The sequence below is a fragment of the Osmerus eperlanus genome, chromosome 23 (assembly GCF_963692335.1).
Source record: "Osmerus eperlanus chromosome 23, fOsmEpe2.1, whole genome shotgun sequence".
In the NCBI taxonomy this organism is placed as follows: Eukaryota; Metazoa; Chordata; class Actinopteri; order Osmeriformes; family Osmeridae; genus Osmerus; species Osmerus eperlanus.
Window position 1 is genome coordinate 9,804,805 of NC_085040.1, and position 12,619 is coordinate 9,817,423.

Here is a 12,619-nt window from a genome sequence, read left to right on the forward strand (position 1 = left end):
GCATGATTTGAAATTCCCTTCCATGGCACCCCAAACAACCTTTTTAAAGCACTACGAGTAAGCTCTTCTTTACAGCAGCAACCCAGTCATCCCGTTGTCCCATTTTTATGTCCCATATTCAAATAGGACTAAATTACAGCTGTTTGAATTTTAACCAAATCTGACAATGCTTGCCATTGGAGAAATGTCTTATTTCCTGATACAAAAACTGAACAATCAAATGTCTAAGTCTGCGAATGGCTTAGTAGGATGAGACGCAGTGCTGATGTGTGAAGGGTGGTGGGTTCTAAACCAGGCAAAGCTATAAACTTTTTTTTTTTAAAGACAGAAATTACAGTTTCAAGTCTTCTGGTTAATCCCAGTGTAACTATCTATTATGTCAATTTTACAACATTTTGCCATTTTGAAGGAGGAATTCGCCATTGCTGCTTGCAGCTATATTTTTATATTTTATTGTATAGTTTATTTTAATCGAATTCCACTTAGTATTGCTAGTTATGTACCCTTAATATAGTTAGTCCTCATATTTACATTTTAGATTCCTATATGTTTAATGTTGCACCTTCCTGCCAAAGCAAATTCCTTGTCTGTGCAAACTTTCATGGCGAATAAAACCCATTCTGATTCTGAATCGACCACATTTTTACTCGGTCTTGTCTCGGTCTCGAACAAAGATTTTCAAGACCACAACTGCCGGAATATCACGAAATTTCCGGTGCATTGTTTAATTTATTTGTTAATATCATTACTGTTATTAGATATAAAATGTTACGCTTTAGATGCAACCAATAACTTAACTCATTTCTAATTTGAAATAACCCATCACCCCTCCTCGCACCCCAAAAGTGAATGAGGAAGATAGGCGAAACAGTGGCTGTCTGAAGATGTTGGCCAAATCAGCAATAATTTGATTTGGTTACCTGAACCACAAAGAGTTTACAATAACGTCCAAAAGAAAACACACAGTTTGTGTACATTCTGCAAAGAGACGCTCACTGAGACGGCTGGCACTAGGCCTACATCAAACCTTTACCGGCATTTAGAAAGAAAACATTAAAAAAGGTAAGCTAGGCGTAAGTAACTCTAGCAAAGCTACCTAACGCTTGCAATGTGCCTCGGTACCAAAACTCTTAAGAAATCTTTTCCCCATTACACAAAGAGATTTAGCTAGCATTAGCTATGTAACATACTGTATGTTTCATAGCGTTAGTTTCAGTTGCTTGCCTTTTGAGCTTAAAAAAAAGATCAATAATGAAAGAATTACTACAGTAACTTATATTACAAAAAGGAGCATGCTGTAGCCCACTACATGTCATCATACCAATGTATTTATTCAAGTGTACTTTCTTAGGTGTCTCAGAGCGGATGGAGTGGCTCCTTGAACTGATGGGACACATAAGAAATATTGCATACGGAGCCACCGTTCCAAATTGTGGAAATGCCAAGCAGGTGTGTACTCACATTTCTGGTCATTTACAAATGTGTGTGTGTTGGGGAGGGGCAGGGTACATCCGATGACACTGACTGTAATGTGAGAGGGCAATCTTTACATATTGGTGAGAAATGGAACAGTAATTATTTAGCAATTGTTTGTGTTGTTTTTACTGTTTAATATGGCAAAACAATATTTCATTGTAGAGTTGCGCTCACCCCCTTCTTCTTCTCGCTCTCTCTCTCTCTCTCTCTCTCTGTCTCTCACTACAACGGACCCGTCTGTGAAAAGCCCCCTCTCTGTGCACGCTCTGAATCAATGCGCGGGATGAACAGCTTTTTCCCTCAGAGAAGACGGCCGGAGAATCAATCCGGAGTTTACGAATGGTTAGGCCCGGTCCCAATGTCCACCCTCACAAACTCACAGACTTTGAGTGCGTTCTCGCTAAGTCTGTGAGGGCTTAGGGCTGTCATACAGTCAAATCGTCAAGTGCCCGAGGGCTCTTTCCCAGACATTTTGAACCCTTTATGCACCTTTTTCGTGTGTCCGCATTTTGGCAGACTTAAGCTAAGGGAAGTAGTTAGAAATTAAAGTTAACATGTACGTTTTAACACAAAGCTCACTGATGGTGCCAGAACTGTGTGTAGGTTGTCCTTTCATGATTAATTGGGTGTGCTCACGCCTTCGGCGAGCACTACCATTGTTCTCTCACATATATATTATTATTATTAGAGGCCAAGCAGCGAAGCTGCAAGGCACTTGTTGTAATTGGGTGTGCTTTGCCTTTGGCAAGGGCACAACCTTTGTTCTCTCACATATATCTTATTATTGGGTATGCTCAAGCCTTCGGCGAGAGCACAACCTTTGTTCTCTCACATATATATTATTATTGGGTGTGCTCAAGCCTTCGGCGAGAGCACAACCTTTGTTCTCTCACATATATATTATTATTATTTTTTTTTATTTATTTTTTTGCCCCCCTAAAACTCAGTCAATATTTGGCCTACATAGACAACGTAGGTGTCAAAAGTTTTGTCTTGGTAGCGATTGAGTTGCTTCTATTGGGATTTATGTTCCGTTGCATGGTTTAGGCTGAAGTTAAGTTTTTGTGGCGAAAATGTTGATGATGTTTGAATCGCGATTCCATCTTCTACTGCCGGTAACGTCATAGAATAATCTTCAAAGGGGGTTCTTTATTCATGAATGAATGCAATATGAGTAGGCTAAATGCCTGAAAATATCATGAGAAGGGAAAACTTAAAAGGACGTTTAAGTCATAGAGATTAGGTCAATTTTTACACCGGTCTGCCAAATGTATTCGTTGATTCAGCTATGAGGCTGCCTCTTGCAGGGGAAATGAGAAGACATCATATTTTATTCTACACTTAACTCGTATTTTGAGTTGTAAATGAGCAGCAAAAAAAAGATGCTTTTAAATCTATGTAATCTTTATAAATAATAAGTAGGCCCTATGCATTTTTAGATAAAATATACAGAAATATCAGTTGTAAAAATGTCATTAAAAAACGGACCCCTGTGCAACCGACGCAAGCAAGCACACCCTACAATTTCCCCAGAAATTGTACCCTCTCTAGTTGTGAGAATGCTGTTCAGCATTCTCACTATTGTTTTTCAACTTCTTAGTTCTTCCGCCGTTTTTTGGCCTTTAACTCGTTCTGCATACTTTAACCGATTCCTACAACTTTTGTATCAAAACGTTCAGCTCCTTCAGGAGATGATGGCTATGACTTTTGGTATTTCTCACTTTTATACTTTTTAAGACATTAAGGTTTTTGTGCAAATTATTCTCCCATTAAAAGTAATGGTAAATCATTTCAAATCATTAAAAAGCTTCCTCCTCTTTCAAACGTAACTACTTCAGCTTACTTTCAGCTAGAGACACCATTCAACCTTTAAAATGTTCACAAGACATTCAGCTATTCCCAAATGATTCAGCTTTTTAAAATGTTCAGCCAATTTTGAATTATGACAGTTTGAAATACATTAAAATGTTTGCTCCTTTTTGATTTTTATGAATGACACACTCTCTTGGCACACTCTGCTTGCTGCTCTTTTTCTGATATTCAACTAATTTGTCAAACAAATTCCTCTAACGTTCATATAGTTTAACTTACAGAAACAAGTTATACCTTAAAATGTAGGAAAATTTGTCCTCTTTCAGCCAATGTAACTACTAAAGAGCTCACATTTACAGATTTTCAGCTATGAGCCTTGAAGCGAGAGCAGCCTTTCAAATTATCTCACTAACTTCAATGGAGAGGTGAGTAAAATCAGTCAGAGAAAGCAAGAAGGAACAAGATTTTGAAACTGCCGATAGAGTCGTATTTCTGACCGCACAGACATATAAAGGACATCTCTGGTTTCGGCAGAGTCTTGGGTCTCGGAAAATATCCTTATATTTTGGATTGGACGTATAGTTTTGCGTCTAGGTCAACTTGTTTGAGGTGTGGGTGCTAGGTAAATGTTCGTTTTTCTCTCTGCCTAGCTCGTTAGCTATCACAGCTGCGCCATCACCGTGGCAACCAAACAAACAAGCACCAGGAAAGCAAAAGGAACACGTTTTTGAAACTGCAGGTAGAGTCGTATTTCTGACTGCACAGATATATAAAGAATATCTCTGGTTTCGGCAGAGTCTTGGGTCTCGGAAAATATACTTATATTTTGGATTGGACGTACAGTTTTGCGTCTAGGTTATCTTGTTTGAGGTGTGGATTCTAGCTACATTTCTCTTATTCTCTGCCCTCAGCGCATTAGCAATCATAGCTGCACCATCACCGTAACGACAGACACGCACCACTCAGTCTCTCACACAGGTGATTGGTACGTTTACTTGACCTTGAGAAACACGATTACTAGCAATTGTCGGTTTATGCCAATAATACCATTACTCCGTTTACATGTGTAATTAGTTATGCGATTACTCAATAAACACTGTTGAATTTTATCAGCAGAGTGGTGCTGCTGACGATGCGTATGAAGGAGACTGACGACTTCTCTCATTATAGGACATTTATTTCAGAACAATGAAATGTGGCCATCTGCCAGTTGGGTTGATCGCGAACTAACTTTTTTAAAGTAAAGACGTTACGCATAAAAATGTCCATGTACGGGAAGTCCATTAGGTCACAATACAATACATGAACATTCATCACATTAATTATTGTGTGCTCTTGCGCCCTCTTGTGTCGCTAAGAGTAAATAATATTTACGGTCATGTAACCTGAGAACATAAAAAAATAGGCTTACATTTTAACAAACACGTCTACATGATTCTTTTTTATTAATCGTTGTATGCTCCACGGACAAAACTTGCACCATCATCCTTCTGCAACAAAGTGTCGTCGTGTCTTCCTGTATCGGTCCTACTGCTGTATGTTTCATTCCATCAACACATTGAATCCAACTAAGAAAGCCGAGTAAACACATAGGCTACATCTGCTACTGCTAATACTATCCCAACTATAATTTAATCTGTTAAAACGATAATATTCTTGTTATGACTAGCTAGCCTACTTCTTCTGTTTAACAGTTCAGCTTTCAGCTTCTCCCACATTGTAGGCTATTTTAGCTATTAGCTTTGTTAAGATGATGCAGTTCAGCTTCCACACTGCCTCTTTTGTGTGACTCACACATTTTTGAAATTCATTTCAGCTTGCGGGTATTTTCTCATTTCTCACTTTTATACTTTTTAAAATATTAAGGTTTTTGTGCAAATTATTCTCCCTTTAAAAGTAATGGTAAATCCTTTCAAATCATTGTTGGAATGCTGCTCCAGTCCCTTTCAAAAATACCTTTCGGTTGCTTTGAAGCTTCAGCTTATAACTTTCTACTAAATTTTCACTATTTTCAGCTTTTTTAGCATGGTCAGCATCCCCATTCAGGTTTTCAGCATTCTCACTGCTGTTTCGCAGGAACAGCCGTTTCTAGTTATTATTATTTTCCCACCCTTAAGGATCAGTCAATATTTGGACTACATAGACAACGTCGGTGTCAAAATGTTTGTCTTGGTCACGATTGCGTTGCTTCTATTGGGATTTACGTTCTGTTGCACGATTTAGGATGAACTTAAGTTTTTGTGGCAAAAAGTGCCTTGTGTCAACAAAGGGTATCAGTGCTAGCCTACGTCACAACGTCAGCACAAGTTAGCAACGACGCATGGACACAACGTGCATAGATGTGCTGTTGCACAGCGAGTATCGTGCCGTGGTGTACTAGCAGCATCATACATGTACTGTACATTTAAGCAAATCAAGACTTGCATGTACAGTAAGTAATGTAACATTAAATAATGTATTTAAACTCAAGCTTGTGTGGTGCGTCGCTGTCTTCAGTGGCACAGCCTAAACTTTATGTCAAAAGAAACGTTCTCATTTCCGGCGCTTTCAAACAATCCCCTTAAGTTTGGCTATCAACGGCAGCTACGCTAGCTTGCTCATAGCACAATTTATTGAGGTCAGCCTCTCCGCCGTGCAGGGCTCTAGTCTAAGATCAAATGGTCGTATTTGGCATTGTTACTGACAATGACCGCTTCCAGCAAACTTCTTTTGAATTAGCCATTTCTGCCTAAATAAATGTCAAGCTTATTTACGTTTTTTGGGGGCATATTTTCAGTTAGCAGATGGTACTGTTTCAATCGCGATTCCATCTAGCTAATAATACTGCCAGTGAGAACGTTGTTACTTATAAAAGCTTGTTTCAAGGGGGTTCAGCTTGTTTCAAAGGTGGTTCTTAATGAATTAATGCAATATGAGTGGGCTAAATGCTTGAAAACATCGCTACTGTAGAAGGGAAAAACTTAAGGTGACGTTTTAGTCATATAGGTTAAGTTCATTCTACATTTACAGTACATTTAGTCATTTTAGCAGACGCCCGTATCCAGAGCGAGTATACAGGGTACAGGGACATGCTACACTTCACTTTTTGTATTTTGAATTGTACATGAGCAGCAACAAATGAACAGAAATATCAGTTGTAAAAGTAGCAGTTAATAAACGGACCCATTTGCAAGCAAGCACACCCTACAATTTCCACAGAAATTGTAGCCTCTCTAGTTGGGTGTGTTTTGCCTTCGGCAAGGGCACAACCTTTGTTCTCTCACATATATATTTATTGTTATTTATTTTTGCCCCCCCGCCTCAGTCAATATTTGGACTACATAGACAACCTGGTCAAAAGTTTCGTCTTGGTAGAGATTGAGTTGCTTGTATTTTTATTTACGTTCCGTTGCATGGTTTAAGTAGAAATTGTTTTTTTGTGCCAAAAAGTGCCTTCTGTCAACGAAGGGTACTCAGTGCTAGCCTACGTCACTACGTCAGCACACGTTAGCAACGACGCATGGATACAACGTGATAGAGACGTTCTAGCACGCAAGTTGGAGCTTGGATTATGAGTGAAAAGTGCCAACTCCCAAAATTACCAACCATTGGGCTTTGTTGAGAAAGCAATTTTGAGTGGAACTGCCATCTCTGATTTTTGATTTAGGTCGTGAAAGTCTTTGTAATTTGAGCGAGTGCGGGTCGCCCGTGAGACTGCCTAGGCGGCAGCCATGCAAGCGTCATGGTAGTCTAGTATTTTCGTAATTTTATAGTTCGGTCAATTCTACACCAAATAACTGAAGGAGGGCAATGATATGACGATATGACTATTGTGAAGACAGCCAGATGGTGACATTTTAATGTAGGTTTCTGTAAAATCTTGGTTTGCTACATGAGAGCCACGTCAGCCTCCATTGACGATTGCGTCAGCTGTTGTCGATCTCTGATGAGTATTTTCTTAATTTCGTACCAGGGTCAATTCTACATAAAAAATTAGAAGGAGGGCAGTGTTTTAAAGATATGGCGATTGCGAAGACAGCCAGCGGGTCAGCATATTTTTAAACTTGGAATTTGGAATTTGAGTGACACTGCGGCTTGTTTTGACGTTAGCCTCGCCCACTGTGTGTAGTACTGTCTTCAATGCCACAGCTAAACTTTATATCAAAAGAAACATTCTAATTTCCGGCGCTTTCAAACAATCAGTGAAGTGTGGCTAGCAACAGCAGCTAGCTTGCCTCTAGCAAACTTCTTTTGAAATAGCCATTTCCCCGTAAATTAATGTCAAACTTATTTACGTTTTGGGGGGCATATTTTCAGTTAGCAGACGGTACTGTTTGAATCGCGATTGCATCTGAAATACTGCCAGTGACAACGTTGTTACAGTAGCTTGTTTCAAAAGGGGTTCGCTTGTTTCAAAGGGTGTTCTTAATGAAATATGCAATATGAGTAGGCTAAATGCTTGAAAATATCACTAGAAGGGAAAAACTTAAGGGGATGGACCCACCTGCAACCGACGCAAGCAAGCACACTCTACAATTTCCCCAGAAATTGTACCCTCTCTAGTTCTAAATATGCTTTCATCAGATTTGATCCAACAACATTACTATTTTGACGATAATGCAGCAAAGTGCTGTCCCATTCCAATTTATAGCATTTTGAGCCCTTGCCTGCGGTGGCCCTGAAGTGCAAATCACACCCACTAATATGAGTGCATCCCCCAAATGAAAACACTCCCCCCAAATACGAATCAAATTCCCCCAAATAGGATGACGTGCTCACCTCCCCCCAATACAAAGACACGCTCCCCCAAATGGGAAACGACATTACATTAACTCAAAAACACATTACATTAACTCAAAACGGAAAGGGTAGGTACAATCAGGGATGTAGCGGGGGCTAAACTCACGTTAACGCCGTTTACGCACCTCCCGAAATTCAGAAATAGGCCTAGCGTTTATCCACCTCTAAATTGCGTTTATGCGCGTTTACCCACATAAACATTCCCTCCGCCTCGTATTCTGCCGTTGGAATAATCCGAAATAAATTTGGTGTAATTTTAAAACACCAAAGACTAAATTTCATATTGTTTAACATATAAACGCTGTAGTCTGAATCATTTAATCTGCGCTGTATGGTCTGTGACCCTCCAATCAATGCGTTGCGGCTGCGACACCAATCAGGATCCACGAAGTATGTACACACATACACGTTGTGGATTAGTCTACCTGTTCGGAATGGATTAATTAGCCATGGATATCAGGCGATTTTTGAAGAGACCATCGAGTGCTCCCACTCCCACAGATGCCCGCAAAAGGCCTCAAGTACAGCGTAAGATCAATTCACGTTTGTAAACGTTGTTTTGGTTTGCACGACATTGCATTAAGACAGGGACAAACGGCTAGCCTACTATTATTAACGTTCTTTTAAATACGATGATGCAGAAACAAGCCAACCTTACCAGTTCCATCCAAATAGGCCTAATGAAACGTAAAAATGAATAAATAAACAGGGTTCTCAAGCCTCTGTGAAGGGGCTGAAATGCGTGTGTTTTTCACAGAATTAGACATGAAAGCTCGTCTCGATAATTTTATTATTTTATTAAATAATAAAATTCATAGTTTACCCACCTCTATTTTTACCACTACACCACTGGGTACAATAGGTATTGGGGGGAGGTGAGCAAGTCATCCTATTTGGGGGGAGTTGACTCGTATTTGGGGGGAGTGTTTTCATTTGGGGGATGCACTCATGTTAGTGGGTGTGATTTGCACTTCAGGGCCACCGTACTTGCCTCCTCTTGCACTCTTCACAAAAAAACAGCCCAGCCCACTTACTAGGTGACATCAAGTAACTGTTCAGTGCTTGGGGGGTACATTGGAATTGGGTCTTAATTCTCTGCACAAATTTGTCCAAAACGGATACATTCAAGTTAAGTACAATAATATTCATAGTTAAAAACATTCGGCAAATATAACAATATGAGTCCAACGTAATGCTTACAGTACATAATGCTCAAAAAAACTATTTTGCGCTCAAATTAATGCAAATAAATTTCAGCTGCGCGCTTCGCACGCTTGCATTACTTGTTGAAGTCTCTATCTACACTCATATCAAACCAATACTAGGACCTAGTTTTGGGCTAAGCCCCTAATGTTTACAATGTCTGGCTCCGCCCCTGCCTACCACCACAAATATAATCTTATTATGTGGGAAACGGTGTCCAGTGCTACAGGGTACAGACATTTTAGATCATTGGGTGCTTCCAACTTTGTGCCATTTCCTGTTTCAGCAAGATTGTGCCCCAGTGCATAATTCAGGGTCCATAAAGACATGGTTCCACAAGGCTGGTGTGGAGAAACTCGAGTGGCCTGCACAGAGCCCTGACCTCAATCCTATTGAACACCTCTGGGGTGAATTGAAACAGTGAGGCCAGGCATTCCCCTCCAACATTAGTGCTTGACCTTACGAATAATGTTTTGTCTTAATGGGAACAAATGTACCACAGACACATTCCCAAATATTGTGGACAGCATTCCCAGAAGAGTGGCAGCTGTTATAGCTGGGGTGCCAATTTTATAGTAAAAAAGTTTACAAAGTACCTACTGTATCAAAAACTTCGGTAGAAGGAGCATGATGCTGTTTGCTACCACCAACCCTTGATGACTCATTTAGCCATTAAGAGCAGTCAGGTCCACTGAAATCCACTGAAAAAAAATTGCAGGAGTTGTGTGAAACTGACTTCTGGCAGTAAATGCATGTAAATATTCTTAAATATTAAAATTAATTATTAAAAATTAGTTATTTAAGATAGTTACATTGTCCATTTACCCTTTCTCCCCTAAAATAGGGGGACTTACTCATTTCTATGTGGTTCAAGGTTTATGGATGTAAATATTCTACACGTTGTAGTCATCTTTTTTTTTTTTCAAAAATCCAATGCTAGAATAGAACAGACCAAAACAACTTTATATTTCCTCTGTTTCCTATATTCTCCCATGCAGACGACACAATTCCTTATCCAAGTATTTGCAGCTGCTGTGGTGTCCTGGAGTGACCACACAATACCCCTCCTTGTAGGAATAAGGGCCCAGTGGTTGCCATGGAAACAAGAATGCAAGCTGCCTGTTCTGCCTCACTCCTTTTATGGTGATGGGTTGCTAACTGAGCAGTCACTTTCATTGTGCCTGCTGGGATTACCCCCGTGTCTGAAGCACCTCTTGGTCAAGGAGCCCTGGGGCAGCCAATCACCAAAGGTTAGTCTTCACATAATCTCCCTCCCTTATCCTAAATGTTATCTAACACTGAATGGTAATTGTAAGTCATTTTCTGATCATATTAGCACATAGTGTAGCCTGAATACAAATAATGAAGGATTATTTATTCAAGGATCATTTATTTCAAGTACATCTCATTTTGTCATTGTTACTTTCATTTTCAATCAAATAATAATAACATAACAGGTGGTGTAGAAAGGGAAATATTTTAAATTTTGTGAAAATTAAAGGCTCATTGTGCTTTTGTAACAGTTTATAGACTGGCTCCTCAGCATCACAGAGGGTCCTGAGGCTGGCCTGTCAGCAACATCCATCAGTGCTGCCAAAGGTCAGATGTCAACATTTTTTGACTACGACCATTACATAAAACTGATCATTTTGATACTAAGTTTATAGTCTTATCAAAGCATATTTATCATTTGCCAGATAATTTGGTAAGTGATTTACTGTAAGTATCCAACATTTAACAGACATATGTACATACATACTGTATTCACAGTGACTACACGCGTATTAAATTAGAATTTGATAAGAAGTCAGTCAAGCCAAAACTTTGGAGATTAATAATAATTGTAAAGAAGGTTGTAGTCATCTATTTTTTTCCATTTGGGTGAATAGTTAGTAGACAAAGAACAGAAGTGGCATGCCAATTTCACACATTAGCTGAGCATTTCCTCTTAGAAGTAACACTTTATTGTTAACCCTGCACAGCTGCCCTGCTAGCTCTGAGGAACACTCCAGAATTCAAGAAAAAAGCAGTGTGGACCAGAGCTTATGGTTGGTAGCACAGAGAGAGACCCTTCCTGCCTTCTATGCATAGAGGGCAATTATGGAAGCATCCCCAAAACCTTATTCAGATGTGAAAGAATACTGACTTCATGCACGAGAGCAACAGCTGCTTATGATTGTAATCTGAGTCTCTGTTACTCTCAGCCATTTGGCTTGTTTGACCGAGATTTTTCACAGAATCCTGGAGCTCCATGCCATTTTGTTTGAGACTTGTACGTCGGCTTTACTGATACATTAAAGCAAAATACTGTGTTTTTCATATGTAAACATACATGATCATCAACATTAAATGAATTCTTCAGAAAATGTATTTGACATTATTGATAACATTTCAATATAATTAAATTACATCAAAAGTGGTCAAATATATTCATTAGGGTTCGGTAGGAGGAAACCTATTGTTTTTGTTAGTATTCCTATTATTATTAGGGTTTCTCCGGTAGGAGTGAACCTATTGTTTTTGTTAGTATTCCTATTATTATAATTATTATATTTCTCCATTAAACGGCTCAATAGCTCAAAAAAGTCCTCAATCCGATTTTTTCAAATTTGGCCCAATGACACAACAGGTCACTCACTACTCCCAGATGGCTAGTGGCCCACGCATGCCCATAGGTGGCGCTATAAGCCACGCCCAAAGTCTACGTGATTTCCCCAGAGCTCCATTACTCCAAAATGCCTGTAAATTGGTAGACATGCCATTTCTCATGGGGAACAAAAAGGCCTCAAGGACCCATATCGTCAGACAACCTTCAAAACCATTCTCCTCATGAACCATAGATCCAATCAACTTGAATGTGTTACAGGTGTGTAGAATACATGTCTTTATATAGGTTAAAATTGAATAAGAAATTAAATTCAAAATGGATGAAAGGGGTGTATTTATGTAAATGTACACATTGCCTCAATATCTTTGTGTCAATAAATCAAATATAATTTTGACTGATGGTTTTTCAAACCTTATTGGCTTCAAGATGACATCATTCTGAAGTACCATGCGCAATTTCATGCAGTTTCACCTTGAAATCTCAACCGTTTCTTAACCTTTGTCCCAAAGCTAATACTCTGGCCTTTCTATTCATAAAATCTCAACAGTTGGTGTGTAGCAGAGAGGATAGAGAGACTGACTTGTAACCGTATGCTCATGAGTTCAAATCACCATTCAGCCTATTGTTGTTGGCCAAACATGAAGTAGTTTTGCTCTCTTGTTGTCCAACTCTCGATCTTCTACAATGTACATTGTTATAATATTTTGCCATTTTGCAAAGGAACCTGCATCGCTGCTTGCA

General features: G+C 39.3%; 1 protein-coding gene across 2 annotated transcripts in view; it reads left to right on the forward strand.

Annotated features, from left to right (window-relative positions):
• Positions 1-12,255, forward strand: part of focad (focadhesin) — a 149,479-nt gene extending 137,224 nt beyond the window's left edge. For both annotated transcript variants that reach the window (XM_062449575.1, XM_062449576.1), the window contains 4 exons: positions 1,352-1,449; positions 10,269-10,520; positions 10,794-10,869; positions 11,253-12,255. In XM_062449575.1, coding sequence (XP_062305559.1) covers positions 1,352-1,449; positions 10,269-10,520; positions 10,794-10,869; positions 11,253-11,326 — 500 coding nt within the window. In that variant the 3' untranslated portion in view covers positions 11,327-12,255. The remainder of the gene's footprint in view (positions 1-1,351; positions 1,450-10,268; positions 10,521-10,793; positions 10,870-11,252) is intronic.
• Positions 12,256-12,619: the final 364 nt, after the last annotated feature.